The sequence below is a fragment of the Macaca nemestrina genome, chromosome 3 (assembly GCF_043159975.1).
Source record: "Macaca nemestrina isolate mMacNem1 chromosome 3, mMacNem.hap1, whole genome shotgun sequence".
NCBI lineage: Eukaryota > Metazoa > Chordata > Mammalia > Primates > Cercopithecidae > Macaca > Macaca nemestrina.
In genome coordinates, this window is record NC_092127.1 from 175,196,216 (window position 1) to 175,220,963 (window position 24,748).

The window sequence follows — 24,748 nt, forward strand, 5'->3', positions numbered from 1 at the left end:
ATCTTTTATCAAATAATTCTAGTATGATATTTACTAGTTATGGTAGATTTTCTATTTTCTCATAGTTTTGATTGCTTTACATTTTAAAAAATAGAGCAATTAAATGTTTATAGATCAATGAATTATCTTTTAACACTCCTTAAGATACTGTGCAATTAAATACCCACTGCATTAATAAGTTTTAGTTTAGTGTTGCTTGATATATTTATGTGATTTTTGAAATGAATTCTATTTTGGTGTGACTGATACTGTAATTTAGTGGTTCCTGTGATAAGCATCAACGGTAACCTGCATTAAACATGTTGAATTTCATTCTCAGTCTTGGAGACAGAGCTCAAATAACAAAGGTTTCTCCCAGCCCAGTTTTGATGACCCGTGTCAGGGGTGTATTGACATGACATGTTCTCATCTTTTATTTTTTTCTCTGCTATGTACCTGTGTCATTTAGAGTTTCTTGTACTATTTTTTTGTCTTCATCTCTAGATGGCCCAGAACGTTGGCGGGCATTACTGCATATCTGCAGTGTACGCGGAACACCCATGGCAGTGGGATATATCCCGGCAACCCACAGGATGAGAGAAAAGCTTGGCGCAGATGTGATAGAGGTGGCTTTTGGGCAGATGATGATTATTCTCGCTGCCAATATGCAAATGATGTCACTAGAGTTCTTTATATGTTTAATCAGGTAACTAGAAAGTCTTCAAGTTTACTTGGGTTGTGGAGAAAACATGGTATTCACACCAAATACATAAGGTGTGTTTTTTTTTAAATACTAGGCAAAACATAAGGATTTGGTGTTTTTACTTTGGTTGACTTAACTGTCTTCAGGATCAGGTCTGTCTTAACCACTAGTCAAGTCCCTCTACAGAATCCTTCCTTTCCAGTCACCGTCTCCCTTTGTGTCTTTGTTTGAATATCTTTTTAAACCTGTATCCACCAGACAGAATCCTAACCATCCTTTGAATTCACATTGAAATTCACCTCTTGGATTCCTTTTATAATCACTTTGTTGAAAGCAATTGCGTAGAATACTTGAACTACTCACGTGCTTTTTGTTATCTTTGCTTCTATGCATCTTTTTAAACCTTACCAGACTATAAGCAAGTGGAAGATGGCTTTTGTGTAATGTATTTTCTTTTGCCCCTTAGCACCTGGTAAAAATCCTTTTGCAATGTTAGGTGCTAAGTCAGTGTTAGAGTCAGTAGATAAACAAATGTAAAACATTACTGGCAGTGCATGGCAAAAAAAGGTAAGTGCCAAATAAGTAGTTGGGACTCTTATGCAGTAGGAGTTCCAAGGGAGGTACTGATCACTCCCAGCAGGAATTCTCAGGAAAGGCTTTTATTAAGCAATTGGGATTGAGGTATGTGTAGAATTTGGATAGGCAGAGAAGAGAGAGATGGTGCAACATGTTAACCTCATGTATTTTTATGTATTATTGTATTTCACTCCAAGCTTGAAAAAATTTCCCTCCAGTGAGTTTCAATTGAATTCCAGTTTTCTTAGATTTGTAAAGCATTTTAAGAAGGCCATGATGAGTAAATAATAAAGTTATTTAATTCATTGCTGTTTTGAAATGCAGAGTTAAAATGTCAGGATTGTGTTGATCATTTTGCTAATGACCATTTTGTTGATCATTTTTGCCTTTGAAATGTAGATGCCTCTCAATCTTACCAATGCCGTGGCAACAGCTCGACAGTTACTGGCTTACACTGTGGAAGCAGCCAACTTCTCTGACAAAATGGATGTTATATTTGTGGCAGAAATGATTGAAAAATTTGGAAGATTTACCAAAGAGGAAAAATCAAAAGAGGTACTTTTCTAAATTCAGATTTGTAGCACACAGTGTCAACAATTGGTAGTGTGACAGAGTTCAATCTGTTTATTTTAAGGCCTGTTTATTATGTTTGTCATATTTGAACTAAAAGCACGCTTTTAAATTTCCAGAATTTTGTTGAGATACTTCTGCCTCTTCTCTTATAATGAACTGTTTATTAATGGGACCAGGAGAGGTGAGCTCTCAGTTCTTGGACATTAAGGTCCAGAGATATAGCAGAGGTCGCTGGTGAGAAAGCAGTGTTCTGCCTCCACATTGTGGCTTAGGCAGGGCTGCTTAGCTCAGCCTGCTGGATTTCTCTTCTCCACACACCCTTGCGCTCATCTTTTGTAACGGGAGTTTTAGTCACCCAGATCTTGTAGTAAATTCCTTTTAATTGTCCTTGTAGTGTCCTAGAGAAATGAGAGGATGTTTAGGCACTTTTTTGAAATTCAAAATGATTGGAATATATAAGTTTTAAAAATGCAGTGAATTCTAAAAGTGGCATATTTTCATCTGACGGGACCACATTGAAACCATGATACGCTTGTCCACTTGATATTTTTTAGAGGAAAAAATTGACAAGCACAGTTTATTTCACTTGTGTCTCTGTGAAGAGACCACCAAACAGGCTTTGGGTGAGCAATAAAGCTTTTTAATCACCTGGGTGTAGGCGGGCTGAGTCCGAAAAGAGAGTCAGCAAAGGGAGATGGGGGGGGGGCCTGGGCCGTTTTATAAGATTTGAGTAGGTTAAAGAAAATTACAGTCAAAGGGGAGTGGTTCTCTGGCAGGCAGGGGTGGGGGTCACAAGGTGCTCAGTGGGGGAGCTTTTGAGCCAGGATGAGCCAGGAGAAGGAATTTCACAAGGTAATGTCATCAGTTAAGGCAGGGACCAGCCATTTTCACTTCTTTTGTGGTGGAATGTCATCAGTTAAGGAAGGAACAGGCCATTTTCACTTCTTTTGTGATTCTTCACTTGCTTCTGGCCATCTGGTCATATATGTGCAGGTCACAGGGGATACAATGGCTTAGCTTGGGCTCAGATGCCTGACAGTTTACAGAATGAATGAGCAGCAAATTAATGTTTTGAATAATTTTCAAGGGGCAGAATTATTGTGTTCTTAAGCTTTACGTTTAAAGCTTCGTGAGAACTTTATATGTACAATTTCTTTTGTGATATAATCACTTATAAAGAAGTGAATCATAGAGGTAGAGGGAACCTCAAGCAAGTGGTAAACTGAAGCCCACGCTTAGGTTAGGGCAGGCCTGGAAACAGAACCCAAGATCCCTGACTCATCCATAAGAGTTTTCTATAGCATCACATTCACCTTCTCATACAATGTGGCCCTGACTTACAATTCTAAAAGTGCTCTGTACACAACTGTGGGGAAACACTGGGCTAAACAAAACCTGCATATTTCTTTATGTAGAATTTCTCAGATCCATTAATATTGCTAAAATGTAAATAATAAGCCTTGTTTTCCTAAATCATTCTAATGTATTTTTATATCACATATACACAGACATATATCACATATATATTCTAATATATAATATATATTTAGATATATCTAATATGTATATTATATATTTATGTATCTAATATAGATATATTCTTAAATACCATATATTTTATTTATCTATATTAGATATGTAAGATAGATATCTACATATTATACATCTATATATCTAATATAGATATATTCTTATATATAATATAAGATATATATAAGATATTGTATATAATATATGTAAGAATTAGTATCTTGCTTTCTGGTAATAAGTTTTTGGAACTGTGACCCTAGTGCATTAGGCACTTTACTTGATAGGATATAGTTATTAATGGAAGGAAAATACATACATTGTGTATAAACGGGACTTAGGCAGATAGGCCACCTCACTTGTCAGCTGGATAACATTTCATTTGTTTTCTGAACTTCAGGGACCATGATTTTCTAATAACTGCTCCTGATACTTGATTGTGTCTCCAGGGCACAGCCCGCTTTCCTGCAGTGAATTTTCCTTGTACTGGGAGAGGCCATTTGGATTCTGGCTCTGTGATTAATATTCTGCTCCATTGTTGCTTAAGATGACAGGTTAGCTGCCCACAGGATTAGCAGTCATTTCTGGTAGCAGGATGTTTCTAGTTACTAGAATAATTGTAATGACATTTGGAATGTGGACATGGAAGAACATTCACCATTGAAGAATACATGTTTATGATGTGACCCTGTTTTGCTCACCCCTCAGCATGAGCAACGTGGTGTCCAGAGGTGTATGTTGAACTGTTTGCCAGCGTGTGGAAGAATAGTCAGCTGTGCTGACGGGTTCTTAGGTGGAAACATCATATTGAACTAGAAGTAGACATGGTTTTATTAGTTATTAATTAACGATGGGCTTATTCTTCATTTTTCAAATTGGGATGCTGTTTTCTCTGTATAATTTGAAAAGTGTATGTGCACAAATAAAGGCGAACAATTTAGCAAAATAGTTGCAAAGCTTGAATATAATTTTATTAGGTTATGAAATATAACATTTTTCTGACCTCAGAAGCTAAGAAGGAAGTCCTTTTAAACAATCACGAGTGCATCAGTTAGTTCTGTAAAAATGTATTGTGAAGAAGATTGCTGTCACTTTTACTAGTTAACATAGGACGGAAAAGTTATGATTATCTTTGGAAGCAAGTGATGGCAACTTACTAACTGTCAGCACGAGAAACAGGAAGATATTCAGGATTGAATAATTGAGATATAAATGTAATAATACTGCGTGTGATGCAGTGACTGACATACAGTTCTCTGGCAATTTGAGCCACAGACCATAGCTTTCACCATTTATTAGAGCAGTGAAAAAAAATTAGGAGGCTTAAGGGCTTCATTTTAAGTTAATTACCACAGCATAAAATTATGCCAAGTTATCCTAAAATGCACCTAGCTTAGAGAAATAATTAATTAAATTGATTTTTGTGTTATGACTGAAAGTTATTCTTTTATGGGTGATTTCAAAGCTAAAGTATTGTGGGGGAATTGCTTCTTAATCTGTGATTGAGCCTGGACAACACAAGCTGGCACTTTGTTGTCTCAGAATAGGCATTAAAAGCTATCAAACTGCCAGATCTAAGTGATGCATTTAGTGGATCCTTTTAAAAACAGTTAAAGGTTGTCTGTCAGGCAACAGAAATGTCTGTTATGTATTTACTAAAGTGATTTTTCTTATGAAAACAGTATGCGTATTCATTTTATAAGATGGGAAAGTTAAATATAAAGATTAGATCTGGTGACGCTTTCTGGCACGCTTACTGTCTCTTGTTTTAAAATATGTGAGTGCAATATGTGCTTTACACTAGTTTTTATATAGATTTTTACAAATGTATGGCTCTTTCATTGATTTTAAAGTGTCATTGCTTCTGTATTGACGGTTATGATTCTTTGGTATTCTTTTTTTTTCTTGATCTTACTTGCCAGACTTTTCTGTATTATTAAGCTTTTCCAGGACATTATTCCTAAAACTTGACCACACATCAGAATCACCTGCTGGATTTATTATACGCAGAGATTGCTGCCTGAGCTCCCCCTCCTTGCCATTCCCAGTTGCCATTTCAGCAGGTCTAAGTGGGTTCAGAGAATTTGAATTTCTAGTCAGTTTCAGGTGATATTTCAGGCAGCATGACTTTGACACTGGCTTTGAGAACCCCTGTAGCATCTCCATTTCTATTGTTGCTTTAATTTTTTTTTTTTTTAGGTTGGGGGGGAGTTAACTTTTTAAGAACTTTTTCTTGGAAAATTGAAAAGTATAGGAGAATATTATCATTAATACCTATGCTATACTTCTGCTTGGCTTTGACGGTGTTCAACACAGCAAGCCCTCACTTGCGGTCATCTATAGGTTCTTAGAAACTGCAACTTTAAGTGAAATGATATATAATGAAACCAAATTGACCATATGCTAATTGACGTAAATAAGACTTATAAAATCCCTAGAGATCATTTCTGGTCAAAAAAATATCACTAAACTTCCAAATAAAGACCCCAGACATTCTAATATTAAACATTGAAATAAGTATGAGCCATACACATATTTAAGAAAGATTAATAAAAACAAGACAATTATTTACCCATTGTGTTAGTTTTCATGCTGCTAGTAATGACATACCCGAGAGTGAGTAATTTATAAAGAAAAGAGGTTTAATTGACTCACAGTTCAGCACATCTGGGGAGGCCGCACAATCATGGCAGAAGGCAAAGGAGGAGCAAAGTCATGTCTTACATGGCAGCAGGCAAAGAGAGAATGAGAGCCAAGTGAAAAGGGAAACCCCTCATAAACCCCCTTATAAAACCATCAGATCTTGTGGGACTTATTCACACGACAGTGGAGCAGTCAAATCTTAAAGCTCCAAAATGATCTCCTTTGACTCCATGTCTCACATCCAGGTCACACTGATGCAAGAGGTGGGTTCCCATGGTCTTGGGCAGCTCTGCCCCTGCGGCTTTGCCGGGCACAGCTTCCCTCCTGCCTGCTTTCATAGGCTGGCATTGAGTGTCTGTGGCTTTCCCAGGTGCACGGTGCAAGTTGTTGGTGGATCTGTCATTCTAGGGTCTGGAGGATGGTGGCCCTCTTCTCACAGCTCCACTAGTTGATGCCCCAGTAGGGACTCTTATCTGGGTGTTCCGCCCCTATATTTCCCTTCTGCACTGCCCTAGCAGAGGTTCTCCATGAGAGCCCTACTCCTGCTGCAAACTTCTGCCTGACATTCAGGAATTTCCGTACATCCTCTGAAATCTAGGCGAAGGTTTCCAAACCTCAGTTCTTGACTTCTGTGCACCCACAATCTCAACACTATGTGGAAGCTGCCACAGCTTGGGGCTTGCACCCTGTGAAGCAACAGCCTAAGCTGTACCTTGGCCCCTTTTAGTCATGGCTGGAGCAGCTGGGATGCAGGACACCAGGTTGCTATACTGCACACAGCACATGGACCCTGGGCCCAGCCTGTAAAACCATTTTTTTTCTCTGAGGCCTCCAGGCCTGTGGTGGGAGAGGCTGCCATGAAGACCTCTGACATGCCCTGGAGACATTTCACCATTATCTTGGGGATTAACATTCAGCTCCTTGTTACTTATGCAAATTTCTGCAGCCTGCTGGAATTTCTCCTTGGAAAATGGGATTTTCTTTTCTATCGCATTGTCAAGGTACAAATTTTCCAAACTTCTATGCTCTGCTTCCCTTCTAAAACGGAATGCCTTTTACAGCACCCAAGTCACCTCATGAATGTTTTGCTGCTTAGAAATTTCTTCTGCCAGATACCCTAAATCATCTCTCTCAAGTTCAAAGTTCCACAAATCTCTAGGGCAGGGGCAAAATGCTGCCAGTCTCTTTGCTGTGACAAAACAAGAGTCACCTTTGCTCTAGTTCCCAACAAGTTCCTCATCTCCATCTCAGACCACCTCAGCCTGGACCTACTAGCCTCTAGGAAGTTCCAAAGTTTCCCAGATTTTCCTGTCTTCTTCTGAGCTATCAAACTGTTCCAACCTCTACTTGTTACCCAGTTCCAAAGTTGCTTCCACATTTTTGAGTATCTTTTCAGCATCGCCCCACTCTATTGGTACCAACTTACTGTGTTAGTCCATTTTTGTGCTATTAATAAAGACATACCTGAGACTGGGAAGAAAAAGTGGTTTAGTGGACTTGCAGTTTCACAAGGCTGGAGAGGCCTTACAATCATGGCAGAAGGCATGGAGGAGCAAGTCACGCGTTATGTGGATGGTGGCAGGCAAAGAGAGAGCTTGTGCAGGGAAGCTTCTCTTTATAATACCATCAGATATTGTAAGACTTACTATCACAAGAACAGCATGACAAAGACCCGCCCCCATGATTCAGTTACCTCCCACTGCGTCCCTCTCATGACACGTGGGAATTGTGGGAGTTACAATTCAGGATGAAATTTTGGTGGGGACACAGCCAAACCATATCACTAAGTGTTGGTTGATTGGGGGCATTAATGAGAAAGGTCTAATGTATCCTTAACTGTGATATTTGCTTGCTTCCGCCAAGTGCCAGAGTAGGGGGGCTCACTTTAAACTTAATTCTTAGATTGAGGTTTTTAAGAACACAGAAGTAGTATAAAGGACCCGTTTCAAGGTCAACTTGTGTTTCCAAATTGTCAGAGAATAATTTTTTTTTTTACCTCCTTCTATCTCTTGCCCAGGTCAAGACAGGCACGTTTCCTGGCTCTCTGCTTCCATGAAGCTGAGTCGTTGCTGGGTAGACCCGATGCTGCAGGTGGTGTCCTTTGATTTTCTAGCTTTGTAACTGGGGGTCTTCTTCTGGTACCCTGTGTTGGCATGGCCTAGGCTCTGTGTGGAAGTCAAAACATACCTTGTGGTCATCAGAATTCAACCTCAGAGCTCTTCGGATTTCTGCTGTTCTTTGGCGACTGGGTTTTGGAGGAGGCTCCATTTTCCTACTTCTTAGTGATGCATTTACAAAGATAACTGTTTTCCTTTCAGCATTTTTCACTTTCTGCTGGGGAGTTCTCCAGAAAAGGAAATGCACATACGTGTTTGTAATCTCATATATTTCAGTAACACCTTAGGGTAGAATCAGTATTTGGGGATATTTTATCTTTTAATATATGAGATATTTACAGATTAGCACAATTACAACTAAATTTATGGTTCAGTTTTTTTTTTTTTAAGTTTTGAATGTGTGGACTTTATGAGGCTCGAGCATGAGACCTGATGGTAGACACATCATCGCTCTTGAAGAATTATGATTATTACAGATCTGAGAACTCCTGCCTTGCAATATTCTTCTCGACCTCTTTTCCGCTTCTGCCCATTTCTTCAGTTCCTCCACTGTTACCCTCATCCTCATCATTCTCTTTACTCCTATACCTCAGTAAAATCAGAGCTTTAACCTTTGCCATAACCCTGATGATGATCACAGTCAGACTCTTGTTGAATAGCAAATGCTTACCTAAGCAACCTGCTGAGAAGCCTACAGAGGTATCCCGTGGCACGTAAGGCCAGATGTGACTTTTAAAACTTGACTTTCAGAATACAACAGTTCCATCATTAATCAGGGTGATAGCATACCTTGAAATAGGTGTGATCCCGATAGTATCCTTAATTTGGAACCAGGAGAACATCGTGAAGACTGCTTGAGCTTAATAGGATCAGCTGCTGCAATGATGGTGATGTAGGTTCCTCTGTTTGTCATCTCCAAAACCATTGCTCCACCTATGCATGTGTCTGTTAATTCTTGCTTTTCTGGTTATTAGAATGAACAAAAGTGTTCCTTCGCTGCTCAGTGATTGAAAATGTAAATATGGGAGGGCCTAGGTCACTTGGCCTTTCTCAAAAACTGTATGAATTGCTTATATTTTTGCTGGGTATGTGAAGATATGTCTTTTGCTTTTTTTTTTTCTTTTTTCTTTTCTTATTTTACCATGGAATGAGATGTTCTGAGCATTGTAGAGTTCTTGGTCCCATTTTACAAATGAGTAAACTGAGTCTCACAGAGGCTGATTTGCTCAGGGACCTCTAAACTTGTAAGTGACAGACTTGAGATCTCAACCCAGGAGTATTTAACTCCAAGGCACATAGATATTATGTCTTCGGTGTTAAAGACTATACATTAAATGTCATCAAGTTTAGTTTATGTATTATCTTGTATATTAATATAACATCAGAAATTTACTAAATTAACAGGTGTTTTTGACCTAATTTTGATAAAACTTCCAAGCCATTTGTATATTAAGAACTTGAAATATCCTGTCTCTTACAACATTTGACATTGAGCACTTTCATTGCCATTAATGTGTATTTGTTTCTTCCGCATGTTATCTTTGATAAAGTCCATTCGCTCATGTTTTTGGTTGGTCCTCCCACTTTAGTGTGACAGGTGCAAGAGCAGGTGGAGGAGTCCTTCTGACCCTTTTGTGGCTGGAGTGGCCTTCAGGGAATGAGGCCAAGGAGAAATCTGATGCATTCTCCATATACTGGTTGCAGTTTTTAAATGAGCTTTGTGTGTCAGATTTCAGGAATACTTTTTTTAATCCAGTGTAATTTTTCATGCCTTGTTACCCCTTTTGTGTCACTTTTTGCCACTGGGACAGATTCAGAGCTACTTTTGTAACCAAGCTACAGAAGCATATAACATTTTCTGATTATCTGCTCTAGGGAATGTTTTGGCAACAAATCCCTTTCCTCCATTCTTAGCCATTTGGAGTGAAATAATGAGAAACATAGCTTGTTCTCAACTAAAGCAATTGCTGTTGTTAGCCCTGTACCTTTTTAGAGGTATTTGTTTTTTTACTAACAGAAGTTAATTTCTGTATTACTGGCATTATCTAGCGGGACATAGCAGTAGTTCTTTGATCATGTAATAATGATGACTTTTTCAAGAGAGATAATGTACTCATCAGATCTCATGTCAGGTCCCCATAAAATTCCTACATTTAAAACTTCAAGGAAGTATTAGTAAGTTTAGTTGTAACTTTGCTAATCTGTAAACACTGCCTGTATTTCAGTGATGCCTTAGAATAAAAATCAATATTTTCATGTATTTTAAAGTTTTGCATCCAGTGGGAATTTTATTAATATATATGATAGCCATAAAGTGTATTTCACCATGTTATCTCTTTTACCTCTTTTATTTTTGTGTAAAATCTTCAAATGACAGTAAGTCAGAATAATAGACAAAATCTTAACTAAGTTATTCCAACTACTGTGAATTTCCATTAAGACTTTGGACTTATTAGTCTAGCATCTGTATAAACGGCAGATTGACAGATTCAGTAACTGAATAGGAAGAGTCAGTACCCTTCTTTATAACTCCAGAAGTAGAATGACATTCACCCCCGTACCTGTTTGTTAGTAAGAAGATGCACTAGGATGCTAATGTTCCAATGAATCATATCAAATGAACCAACTGAGGATTCTGCAAAGCTTGATTACAGGCTCTTCTTAATTATTTGTCAGTTTGTCATGTTAATATCTTCGGTTTTGGGGGAAGTACCCCTTGAGAATGTATTAGTTCATTAAAATAGGTGTTTGGATTGAATTTCATTACTCTATATCCTGTATTCCTCTGCACATTTCCTTCATAGCAGTTACCACAGTCTAAATCACTTTTTAAAAATGGATTTATATGCTTGTTTTGCATTTCCTTCACCAGACTGTAAGGTTGAAGATAGAACTTGTTTCTTTCTTTTGCTGTTGTATCCCTGTTGCTTCAGACAGTGTCTGGCTCACATTGGCCCTCAATAAATAGCCAGTGAACAGTAATCATGAACGTTTAAAATGAATATTGATACATACCGAATACATGGACATTGATAACTGTTGGCTTCTCCATCAGCTGTTGTACTAGTGAATAAGGATATAAATATAAGACATTTTGTTTTCTCTACCCTCAGGATGTTTACATTGGAAGTAAAATAAGGAAAACGTTGTGATACATTATGGTAAGGGCAGTAAAAAGTCAGAAAACTTATTTTAATAGGATCAAGCTGGGAGAAAGTGGTACTTTACAGAAGGTCAAGTGGCAGTTTAGTTGGATGCATTTGTCCTGTTTTTATGTGAACACAGACATACAAAGACAGCCCTCCTACTACTTCTAGAGTCTATCATCTTAAAAGAGAGGCCAATTTCGGGATTAAAACAGTAAAAGCGCCAACATTTTTTGAGTGCTTGCCATGTGCCAGGCACGGTTTTAGGAACCTTGTGTTTATTATTGGAACTTAATCTCCACAACATTCAGAAAGATAGGACTATTATTATCCATACTTATGAATAAAGGAAGCGGAGATACCAAGAGGTAAAGTGTTCAGGCTAGGTACTCATGGTCAGCATTTGAAGTCCTGTTCTCATCTATGTCTTTACTGTGGTTGCCTCATCCCGTGGTTCCAGGATTGAGATCTGGTGGATTTCCAAAGGCCTGACTTTTTTGTAAAGTGAACCAGGGTGGGATGGACTGAAGTTCTTCCAAACCCTATTCAGCCCCCATAATTATACATCGTGTGAAGTGTATTGGATGCAAAATGGGATTGAAATTTCAACGGAGATCTTCTGGGATGATCAAAAGACATCTGTTAAGACAGCTCTGGCTTTCTGGCTTTGCACTGGGGCTTAATGCCTTTTAATGCTTACTTCTTGATTAGGGACCCAGCCAGCTTGCAAATTCTGTGATCCCACCTCTGGAATGTTTTTGTTGTTCTTTCTGCTGCACATCTCCCTCTAGTGAACGTTTTGTTCAATACAAAATCCTCTTGACACCAGTATGTCTCATTAGCCCTGGACGGTTCAATTTATTTCTCTCAGGTGAGACGTACAAGTTATAGTAAACAATAGTCAGTTGACTTTTCAGTGGCTTTGCCTGACAGGTGTTTCATTTGTAAGTTACGAAGTGAGCAAATAAAAGTCTGATAAATGAAACAAGTAAAACGAACAGTGGAAGAGTGCATTTATTTTATTGTATTGGATCTTAAAAGCGTTCATTGAGTTGGGAGAAAGGGAAGACGCAGTTCATTCAAGGTGTAGGAAACTGCATGTGCAAGGGGATGGGGGTGAGATTATACAACACATATAAGGACGTAGCAGTAGCTGGACATCCCTAGAATGTTGAACATGTGCAGACTAAAGAGGTGGGCAGTCTTTCTTTCTTTCTCTTTCTTTCTTTCTTTCTTTCTTTCTTTCTTTCTTTCTTTCTTTCTTTCTCTCTCTCTCTCTCTCTCTCTCTCTCTTTCTTTCTTTCTTTCTTCCTTTCTTCCTTTCTTTCTTTGCTTTCTTTGCTTTCTTTGCTTTCTTTGCTTTCTTTGCGTTCTTTGCTTTCTTCGCTTTCTTTGCTTTCTTCGCTTTCTTCGCTTTCTTTGCTTTCTTCGCTTTCTTTCTCTCACTCTGTCACCTAGGCTAGAGTATAGTGGCACGATCTCAGCTCACTGCAACCTCTGCCTCCCAGCTTCAAGCGATTCTCCTGCCTCAGCCTCCCGAGTAGCTGAGACTACAGGCATGGGCCACCATGCCCAGCTATTTTTTTTTGTATTTTTGGTAGAGATGGGGTTTCACCATGTTGGTTAGGATGATCTCGAACTCTTGACCTAAAATGATCCGCCCGCTTCGGCCTCCCAAAGTGCTGGGATTACAGGTGTGAGCCACTACACCTGGCTGGCAGTGTGTATTTCTTAATAATAATAGTTTGATTTAAGCTAATGCATGCACGAAAAGGAAGTGTTTATAAATGGTTTTCTAGATGAACAGTCAAGATCTTTTTATTCTGGTATTCTGTGACTTCCTTTCCTTCCCTTTAATCTAATTGCCTTTCTTTTCCTCCATTCGAGATATCACCTGGCAGTCTTTCCACCAGTGATGTGGTGGCCACTTCCTATGCTCTTTTGCGCTAAGTATTACTAAATGGCTATACTTGAATGAACTGTTCATATCTGAAGATGTTTTCATGAGAAACAAGTAAAGTGCCTATTGGGTTCTCATGTGGAATTTGAGTCTGAAGGCCAGTCTCACTGTCTCATTAGGATTTTGATTCTACGAAATAGTTCATGGTGGTTTTAAAGATCTTTCTTTTTTCTTGTGAACCCCTGTTAGCTAGGTGACGTGATGGTTGACATTGCAAGTAACATCATGTTGGCTGATGAGCGTGTCCTGTGGCTGGCGCAGAGGGAAGCTAAAGCCTGCAGTAGGATTGTGCAGTGTCTCCAGCGCATTGCGACCTACCGGCTAGCCGGTGGAGCTCATGTTTATTCAACAGTAAGTGTAACATTATCATAGACTCCTGAGGAAATAGTGCATTTCACACAGCTCTCACCCGAAAGAGATGGGTCTCTTCTCTATTATGGGGTGAATATCTTCTCTCACTGCTGATTATACAGAATTTCTTCCCTAAAACATTTTATGAGTTAATTTTGTTTTCGAGTAATGTTTTCTTGGGAACTGGAAAATACTTTCTTAATCTGTAATTTGAATGTTTATCACCATCTAATCCACTGAAACTGTTTCTGCAATAGAAAATAAGAACACTATTGTATTGCCCTGCTGGCATGTACCCATGGTCCATCTGAGCTAATACTCTGTTCTGGGCCCTGAAGGATATTTTGAGAGAATGTCTGATTGTTTGCCCAGGTTTCAATCTCAGAAGAGAACTGGGATGCCCTCCAACATTTGTGAAGCTATTGGCATTTTCAGTCAATCCCACTCTTGGGGTAATGAGTTATTAATAAATAATGATCACTCAGTTACATAGTATTAAGCATTACTTATGCTAAATTGAACTGTTGTAAATTTCTTTATATACTACTTACTTTTTCGTCCTAAAAAGGTGGTGAATACAGTAAATAATGTGATATTCCCTTTGATCTGGTCCTTGATTTTCATTTCCTAATTATTTTAGTGGGCTGACGTAGTGTAGAATATTCTACACTTCCTCCTGTGATTTTACACAGTTCAAGATTACTTATTTTCCTGTTGATTTCTGAGACCTTTTTTTGATGTTACCATGTTTTATTGCTCCCTTTGCTCAATTAAGTTTTGTTATTTTTTCTGAATAATAAATAAAATGGAGCCTCAGCATGGCTACTGTCTTTGTTTTTTATTGCTTTTTTTTTTTTTTTTTTTAAATATTTTTATTTTTGGTGATGGAGCCTTGCTCTGTCACCCGGGCTGGAGGGCAGTGGTGGGATGTTGGCTCAGTGCAGCCTCTGCCTCCCATGTTCAAGCAGTTATCATGCCTCAGTCTCCCAAATAGCTGGGATTACAGGCGAGCACCACTATGTCTGGCTAATTTTTGTATTTTTAGTAGAGACGGGGTTTCATTATGTTGGCCAGGCTGATCTTGAACTCCTGACGTCAAGCTATCCACCCGCCTCGGCCTCCCGGAAATGCTGGGATTACAGGTGTGAGCCACCGCGCCCGGCTGGGTCACTGTTTTTGTAACGTAAATCAGTGGAGTTTCCCTCTCAGATTCATGACCTCAGTTGAGACTAGCTTGTCATATTTATGTCCACCTCGGCCATTTAGATCCATTTTAAATCTCATCCTTTAACCATCCTTATTAATCAGCTGGAAGAACTTCTCCCCCTTTCTCTGAACTGCATTAGTTTTTCTGGGAACCCAAGGGTACAATAAAGGTCATAGTAGGAATTTGCATACCATCTCAACGTGTAAACAAAGTTCCAGGAGATGATACATCTACTTATAATAAGTAAAATGATACGGCTTCACAGGTGCCTCAAAATGACAGATTTCTTTCTTTCAACCAAGGTTTCATGTGTTGGGCATGATGACTGCTGCTTGTCAGAAGGTCTGGTGGTGGTTTACATGTGTCTTTGACTAGTAAAAAATTGGAATACACATGATTAACAAATAAGTTGAATTAAGACTTTTCACTATGTTTACATTGTGAGGCAAACACTAATACAAAGATTCTTTATGCTTGAAAAGTTTGGGAACCACTAATTATTTTCTGTCACATGCATAGAACTTTCCAAATTCTACTTTATTTTTTATATTTTTAAATTTATAGATTATTATTAGATTACAATTAATAGATTGTAAGCATCGTGCACCAAAGTTTCATGCTTTAAAGAAAAAGACATCTATATGTGGTACTTAGAATGGTGCCTTGCCTGTGGGATAGGCATATACTTAATCATCCTTAAAGGAGGGAGATGCCATGTTGTCCTTAGAATTTACACTAAATCACTGAATCCTGTCACCCTGCTGGATGTGAAGGTGTGGCTCCTTGTCACTTCTCACGCCCACTCTGTCCTCCGGCGAGTGGGCCTGGTGGCTGTCTGTATCGACAGGTCGTATGTTTTGGTGGTTCCCCTTGGTTCATTCTTATTCCTGAATTCCTTTACAACTCTAGGTTAGGTGCCATATTTTTCAGATGATTTTTCCGACCTAATTTGCTTTTTTTTTTGGAGACTGAGTCTTGCTCTGCTGTCCAGGCTGGAGCGCAGTGGCACAATCTCGGCTAACTGCAAACTCTGCCTCCCAAGTTCAAGCAATTCTCTTCCCGCAGCCTCCTGAGTAGCTAGAACTACAGGCATGTGTCACTACGCCCAGCTAATTTTTTGTATTTTTAGTAGAGATGGAGTTTCACCATGTTGACAAGGCTAATTTGCTTTTTAAATCTGTTCATTTCCTACTATTTAAACTAACAGATCTCTCTTCCTTTTCTGAAGAAACAGCTTTGGAGAGAGTCTGTGTAAAGCTTTTATCGGTGAAACTTAATGCAAAGAGTTAATGATTTTCCTGTAAAAGGAAAAAGTGAATATGGCCAGATGTGTCGAGTGCTTTTCCCAATCTCTAATATTTAGCTCTCATCCTTCCTGTAAGATGAGCATTTAGAGGGTCCACTGATTTCTCTAGCTGCATTTTTTTTTTCAGGATGCTTCCATTTTTAGCTTGTCGTTTCCTTCAAAGTGCTCCTTAAATTATTTTTAATTGACTTCTTAGACCTGATCTTCCGTACTTCATGACTTCTTTTCCTCTTGTTTGGTCTCCTTTTCATTTTAGGACATCCTTTTCATTCCAAGGTCTTTTTTTTTTTTTTTTTTCCTGCCAGTTACCTACACAGTGATTTTGTTTAGGAAGAACCTGGGCTTTCTGGTTTGGCTAATGCATAGTGTTTTGTGTTTGAAAAGTCTTTGAAAGTGCTTTTCCTTTGTGCTATAAATCATTCATAACTCCTGTTTGATTGACTTTTGAAGTATTCACCCAATATTGCTCTGGAAGCTTATGTCATCAAGGCTACTGGCTTCACGGGGATGACCTGTACCGTGTTCCAGAAAGTGGCAGCCTCTGATCGTACAGGACTTTCGGATTATGGGAGGCGGGATCCAGACGGAAACCTGGATAAGCAGCTGAGCTTTAAGTGCAATGTTTCAAATACATTTTCGAGTCTGGCACTAAAGGTATGTTACCTTCTGCAATCATTTAAGACTATTTACAGTTAAAGTAGAGTGCTCCGAATGTTCTGCTTTGCAAAATAACCTTATTAGAAGATTTTTTTGCAGGGAGGTAGGTATTATTGCTTTTTCTATTATTTTAAAGAAAACTCTAACCAGGAAGAACTGCATTACGACTTCCATGGGCGTAGGCGTTTTGGCCTTTGATTCCCTCTCCCTCCATAAAAATATCAAAAATTACATTTTGTAACTGCAGTGGTATAAATGCAGATATCCTATTGCATATTAAAATATTTTATTCAACTTATAAGTTTATTTTTTTTCGCTCCTGATTTTAAGACAACAATATGTTTTCATGGGCCCCTAAAAGTATCATGAACCTTTGGCCCTGTGCCTGCCAAGCCTAGTGGAGAAGTCAACCCCGAGGCCAGGCGTTTAATCAGGCAAGCTGTATATCAAAAGTTTTTGGCAGAAAATACAAATATGTCATATATCTTTTTAAAAAAGTTTCATTGAAGCAAGCAAAATGAAAGCATTTTTGCTGATTTTTAAAATTGGGGGTTTAGATATATTTGACTACACCATATTGAAGCAAATAGAGGAGGCACAACTCCAGCATCCTAATGGAACTTAATTTTTTTCACTTACCTTTCTGTGAGCATGTGTAATTGTATTCTCTGGGGTTTTCAATCTCACAGTACCTTATTTCTGTCTTGTCCCTGAATAATATCACAAACAATATTCCGGTCATTTTAATGGCTGCATAATAACTGATCCAACAGGTGTCAGGTGTTCCGGTTTAGTGTGAGCACTCAATAAATATTGAATGAATGAACGAATTAGTGTATTTTTCTATACTTTTTCTTGGTGACCACCATTAAAGAGAGCCAATTTGCTAAATTTAGAAAATCCCAACTGCCCAAGAAAATCTCAACTAGGTCAAAATGTCTGATAATAATATATTTACTTGATACCCTATACTCAGAGGAAAATTGGCAAGATTTGCCTGTTAATATTGGTGCTAAGGGAGTATTTGATGCACTGTGCCACACTCCTTTGGACCTGCTCAGCTTTCCTTATTGTGTCTTATATTAGGAAAAACAAAACAAAACACAAACCACAAACATACTATGAAAGCCTAGAAACAGCAACACAGAGAAGCCCATGAGAGAAAGGTGTGTTTTTTGAGGAAAACTTAAAATTGATGAACACTTCTGTCTTAGATGATCACAGTTGGTAGAAAGGGATTAAAAATGATGAAACCCTACACTGCATCAATTTCACAACGTATCCCTCTGGGTAAGGAGAGTTTCTACTTGCTAAAGTAGAAAGCTTTAGATGGACACTCAGATTTGTCAATTTCATGCTATTCTATCCTTTTTTTTTTTTTTTTTTTTTTTTTGAGACGGAGTCTCGCTCTGCCGCCCAGGCTGGAGTGCAGTGACCGGATCTCAGCTCACTGCAAGCTCCGCCTCCCGGGTTCACGCCATTCTCCTGCCTCAGCCTCCGAGTAGCTGGGACTACAGGCGCCCGCCACCTCGCCCGGCTAGTTTTTTGTATTTTTAGTAGAGACGGGGTTTCACCGTGTTAGCCAGGATGGTCGCGATCTCCTGACCTCGTGATCCGCCCGTCTCGGCTTTTAAGATCATCCTGTAACCAGAGAGCAAGGACACACTACACTATTATTCATGCTTCATAGGTGGACACGATTAAACTGGATAAAAAAGGAACACATCCCTCATGACACAAAATTAGTTAAAAATTCTAATATTAACGGCTTAAAACGTGCTTAAGCTTTAGCACTTGAACAGAAAACTCTCTTTACATTTTACATTTTATACTACGGCAATGTTTGGTTTTTCTTTGCATCCTTTTTTTTTTTTTTTTTTAAATCCCTTGAATATACTAACTAGAAAACCTGAACATCCAAAAACTGATTGCACTGCCTTTAAATGGGGAGCATGTGCTGCTATGTGAAGTTAAACCCATAAAGAGGCAGTCATTACTTAGCAGTAGGTGCCTCCTTGATTTGCTTCCTGCATATTTCAGAATCTCCATCCTTCCCGCTATACTCCCTCCTCAGACTGCTTCAGACTTCCATCCTGTATTGCCCACACCATGGTAACTTCCTGGTTAGTCTCTGTCTCTAGGCTGTCCCTTAAAAATTCACCTTTCTCTCACAGATTGGTCTGCCTAGGGCTGACATTTGGCTAACATGTTTCAGTACAACAATGCCACTTAGTAAAATATTGAAATACTTCCTTACTATTTAGCAAATAGCTGAGTGCTTCCTCAGCCCTCCTGGTCCTTCTGTTGAGACCAACACCCAGACCTCTCTTTTCACCATTTCACACCTGAAGGCCTGATGCCTGCAGAACAGGAGGCCTCTGGGAGCCTTCCCTTCTTTGCAGGCTGTTCTGATTGTCAGTGCCTGTGCCATTTCAGGTTGTTGTGAGCATTCTACCTGGATCCTCCCCAAATGGAAATTGACCTTGTACACCCCTTCATAAATGTCTCATGTCTCTCCAGAGGCTGTTGAGTAGCTTTATCATTTGACATCTTCCCTCTCTCCCCACAGTACTTCCCACCTCTCCCTTTTATCCAGCAACAGCAAACTTTCCTTGGTTCCTCTCCCTACCACCTGGTCATTCACAAGCAGGCTTGTGCCAATTCTTCTACTCAATCCCTACTCCTCCCCTCCCTTCCCAGCTCCTTGGTGATAACACCCAGCAGAAATGTCACTCCAAGAAATTTTGCCTAATCTCATCCAGTTCTCCACTCCCACCCACCCTTGTCTCCTTTATTTTTCTTCCTCGTTTTTCCCATAATGCCTTGTTCATCTCTCATTACCTGTTGCAGGTGGGAGCCTGGGAACCAAGATGGGTTTATTGGTTGCCTGAGGGTGGGCCTAGTGCTGGAGTCATCAGTGACTTCTTACCTGGCTTCAGTTGGTCACTAGTTGGTGACAGAGTTGCCAACTTGCGTCTTACTGACAGCATCAATCAAATCTCTTCTAATTTTTTTTCTCAATGAAATGTTTCCTTTCACTGTGGTTACCGTAATTCAGATATGTTAGCATCACAAAATGGTATCTGTTTTCAGTAAACTACTTTACTTTTACTAAGGGCTTTGGAAATTAGCTGGTGTTTTGAGTTCAGCTGTATTGTAGCCAAAAAGGAGAAATAATTAGTTCTTTATACTTTACCTGATTAGAATTTAGAAATCAGTTTTTCTTTACACATCCCAGACATCTAGAGCTTCAGTCCAGCTGAAGTCTCTTGAATTTTTCAGGCTAGTCATTATGCATCTTCCTGCTTCGTGCCTTCATTTTTGCTCTTTTCCAATCCGTCCCCGCTTGGTAAAATTCCTGCTACTCTCCCTCTAAAACTGCCTTTGGATTCTTCCTTCTCTTCTTCAGACAGAATTAACCATTGCCTGTTAATGCCATTGTGCTATGTTCATTCTTCAGAATAATTATACGGTGATACAGTGGTGGAGCGAGCTGCAGTGAGAGGCCATATGATACGATGACTAAGATTGTGGTCTCTCTGCAGCCAGACAGTCTGGGTTCAGGTTCTCTCCCCAACTTAACAGCTGTGCAAACATGGGCAAACTACCTTAACCTTTCTGAATGTCAGTTTCTCGGCTGTTATGCAGATCATGAAATGGTACTTAATTCGAAGGGTTGTTGAGAGGGTTAAATGAGGTAGATAAGTAGACATTCACCGCAGTGCCTGGCACAGAGTAAGCACTCAGTAAGTATTAGCTCTTATTGTTTTGTTGCTGTTGTTACCTCTCCTTTGTTAGACTATGAATTCTGGGGGACAGGGACCACAGCTTATTTATTACATTGTATGTCTTCAGGCTCTGCATAGTTCCAAGCCCAGAATAACTAAACATTCAATAAATATTGAATAAAATTAACAGCCAAACTTAATTAGCAAAGAAAGTCAGTTAAAAAAATTAATTCTAAAGTCAAATGTAATTGCTGTTAATCTTCAGCAGTGAGAAAATCAAAAGGTGGTATGCAGTTAATAATTATACACAAGAAAGTTATTAGGCTATGTTATAGTATCTGTCTGTTTAAAGTCAAGTAAGTGGTCAAGAAAACGTAAATAAATTAGTATTTTATTGTTTTGAATCAGATGTTTCTTTGGCTCATTCTGATTTTCATGTTAGAATTCTGTAGATTTTAATCCATAAAGATTTCTGAAAATTTTATCAACTACATAGTGGAGGAAGTCCAGATTTTTTGATAAGGAAAGATGTTAAAATCTAGTGAAAAGGATTTGAATTAACCTCCATTACGCTTATCGTTTTCCTTTTAGCTTAATGTCATTGTAAATAGTAAAATAAATAAATTTAGCAAAAAATAAAAAAAAAAGAAAAGCAGCTGTGTGGTAACAGTCATTTCATGTGTGTTCATATTTCATCAGTTTTTAGTGTTAAAATGAACCCTGAAACTGCATGGTAGAAGTCAAAACATGATGACGTTCTAGATTATTCTTGGCAATTTAGTCAAGGCATTTCCTCTCCCCCAGTCCCCAGATAACCATCTTCCACGGTGCTGCAGTAACAGTGGTAAAAATATACCACCGACAGCTCCCTAGAGTTCCCTAGCCTTTTGTGCTTGTCATGGCCATGATCCCATCTGGTCTTCACAACCATTTGTTAGAAAGATCATTAGCTGTGTTTTACAGACTCAGGTTAAACAAAATTGTGCAGTGTTAACCAGCTGCTAAATGGTGAGGCTGGAACCCAAATCCTTTCTTCTTTCAGATCCCATGTTCTCTCCATGGTATATGATTTTTCAATAATAAATATTGGAAACCGAAAACTTGTTTTTCCCAAAGGATCTTAAGAGGGATTTTTCTACTTTATTACCTCTTGTTTGTGTGTTTGTTCTCTGTTTCCCTTGCTGTAATCCATACATTTAAAAATAAATATATGGTTAAATGAACTTACAAACTTTGTGCTCGCCACCCTCAGGCCAGGTGGAAGAAGGTATAATCATGATAAATGCACCAAATTAAGTAAGTGTTTTGCAGTGACTAATAGATTTACAACCTTTCTGTAAATACTGATCAACATTTCTTTTAAAGAAATTAAATACACAAGTATTCATTCCATTGTTACTATAAAAATCTAGACATTATTGATACGGCTGAAGTTTGCCTTATCGGCACCCCTAGGCTACCTCTCTACATCCCAGGGAACCTGTAGTTATTTAGTAATGTTTGTATTGAACTTGAAAGGATATTTTAGAAGCCTTAAATATGTAACAATCATGAGTATATAGCTCTGGTCACCCAGTAATATGTCCATACTCCTTGTATTTTTCTGTACATGGTTTTTTTTTTAATTGGTTTTACAGATTTAAACTTGTGTAAGAGACCTTTTTTAACTTCTAGAAAGCATAGATGTTATTCCCTATTTCGACTTCCTTTTAAAAAATTTAAATGACTTCTTTTAAATCAATTTTATTTATCATTACTAATACTTCCCCAAAGAGCTACACTTTGTTTTCAAGTCATTTTGTGTGTATAACAATATTATTTTATGAATTTTATAGTATTTGAATTTTAATAAATGTGCATTATGTAATACTTTATCAGGACTTTGAACTTTTAACTAATCTATTTTCTCTCTGCCTGTGTCATTATGTACTTAGGAGAAATCTGTGTACTTAATAGAAATCTAGATTAGTGAATAAATTTATAATAAACTTTTTTTCACTTTAGATTATATTTGTGAGTGAGAATAGTGGGAACCTTTTCATGCATTTTCTCAAACATTTCTACTAAATATTTTCTTGGCATCTTCAATTTAAAAGTAAGATTCAAACTTCTAAAATACATTGAAAAGATATTTATGGGTATCTGCTGTGATCTAACATTGTTAATTCTAAAGTCAATCATTTGGTTAAGTAGAATTGTTTTTAAAATAAACATGTCATACAGACATTGTTCATTTCATAAACAGCTATTTTGATCAAATGCAAGTGCTAGGAACTGTTAACAAAAGGTTTCAGAAAGTAAATGAGATTGACTGTACCCCAAATCCTCATACTCTAGTTCGAGGAGCAGACAGTGAGCCACACCATGGAGCTCCAAGTGTGCGTTATGACTAACGTGTGCAGAGTATTGTGTGAATCTAGAAGAGGGAGCAGCTAATCTGGAGACGCAGTATACTGAGGACATGTAATTAACTGTCCAAAAAAGCCTTATTTCAAGGACTCTGTATAAAGTCTTCCCCCGGCTGCCAACCTTTTTCATTCTAATCCACTTTCCATTACACCAATTTAAAAGTTTGCGAGACAAAAGAATAGCGGAGCATTTCAGGTACAGATGCTGGCCTGTGCAGCGAGCATGGTGGCATAAAAAGAATATAGGATAACTTAAATTGATAACCCAGTTTAGCTGTATTTTAGGTTGTGCTATAGGAGTATTCAGGGGATACATCTGAGCAATAGATTTTCGTCAAATTATATGGTAAACTTAGGATTTGGGCTTAGTATTATTTAAACATTGCAGAACTAAGGTGTTATTTAAACTGGAATAACATGATTTGTTTCTTAAGGGGAAATTCTGGTGAATATGGAATTGGAAGAAGAGAGGTTAGAGGCCAAGAGAAAGGTTGTGTAATAAATTCTTCAACTATGGAATGTTTTTAGATGGTTAATTGTTCACTTCTTTGGTATATAGATTTTTTTTACTGAATGCTGAATTATTTATTATTTAAAAATCTTCAATAAAGAAACTGAAAAACATTCAGTCATCAGCATTTTCAGTTGTTCCTATGTGTTATTATTTTTTTTTTCTAAATGTGTTTCCTAGTCTCAAGGAAATTTCTGCTAAGTGTACTGAATCTAAACCTCTATTATGTTTGTATAATTTCATTCTTTTGTTGTATGATAGTTTGAATTAATCATAAATCACCTTAAAGTTCCATAAGCCCAAATTAATTATACTCACATTTGTGATATGCTACATTTGTGCTTCTTTATCATATTTTATCATTGTAAAATTGATACAGCGTGATCGAGATCTTGATCTGTTTAATGCCATCTACTTCAACATATAATATCATGGGAAAATTAACATTGTAATTTGAAACACTTTTCTTGTTTACTTATTTAACTCTTTAGAGTTTGCATTTCTATTTTATACTTCTTTTAATCTATGTTGTTATGTGGTGTTGACATTTCACTTGACTGATGATTTTTTTAACTATTAAATTTTGTATATACAATTAAAAAAATGAAGCCAACCTAATTAGACCACTTTTGTAACTATCTGACATATTTTTTCTGGTTTATATGTACTAATATAGTGAGCTTTTATATATATATATTTTTTGTTTTTTTCAGAATACTATTGTGGAGGCTTCTATTCAGCTTCCTCCTTCCCTTTTCTCACCAAAGCAAAAAAGAGAACTCAGACCAACTGATGACTCTCTTTACAAGCTTCAACTCATTGCATTCCGCAATGGAAAGCTTTTTCCAGCCACTGGAAATTCAACAAATTTGGCTGATGACGGAAAACGACGCACTGTAGTTACCCCTGTGATTCTCACCAAAATAGGTTTGTATGTGGCATATGTTCTCCTGTAGTCAGTGGACAATAAGGCCTTACAGTTGACTGTTCCTTAAAATGCTTATTTTAGTGTTTTCTCGTTTTAATGAGTCACTAGCGAAAAAAGATCTTGCGGAGTACCCATTACTGTTTAAGTTGACATTTATAATTGTTTATGAAGTTTGTTTCAGAAATACTTTTATTTTCCATTTTCTCCAGATGGTGTGAATGTAGATACCCACCACATCCCTGTTAATGTGACGCTGCGTCGAATTGCACATGGAGCAGATGCTGTTGCAGCCCGGTGGGATTTTGATTTGCTGAACGGACAAGGAGGCTGGAAGTCAGATGGGTGCCATATACTCTATTCAGATGAAAATATCACTACAATTCAGTGCTACTCCCTTAGTAACTATGCAGTTTTAATGGTATGGCAGT

The 24,748-nt window shown here is 38.1% G+C and overlaps 1 protein-coding gene across 1 annotated transcript in view; it reads left to right on the forward strand.

Moving 5' to 3' along the window:
- The window catches only part of LOC105487850 (adhesion G protein-coupled receptor A3), a 131,773-nt gene that overhangs the window by 80,964 nt on the left and 26,061 nt on the right, over positions 1–24,748 (forward strand). The window contains exons 9-14 of the mRNA XM_011751479.3: positions 484–685; positions 1,658–1,813; positions 13,414–13,575; positions 16,539–16,742; positions 24,106–24,319; positions 24,530–24,738. Of these exons, the coding sequence (XP_011749781.2) occupies positions 484–685; positions 1,658–1,813; positions 13,414–13,575; positions 16,539–16,742; positions 24,106–24,319; positions 24,530–24,738 (1,147 nt within the window). The remainder of the gene's footprint in view (positions 1–483; positions 686–1,657; positions 1,814–13,413; positions 13,576–16,538; positions 16,743–24,105; positions 24,320–24,529; positions 24,739–24,748) is intronic.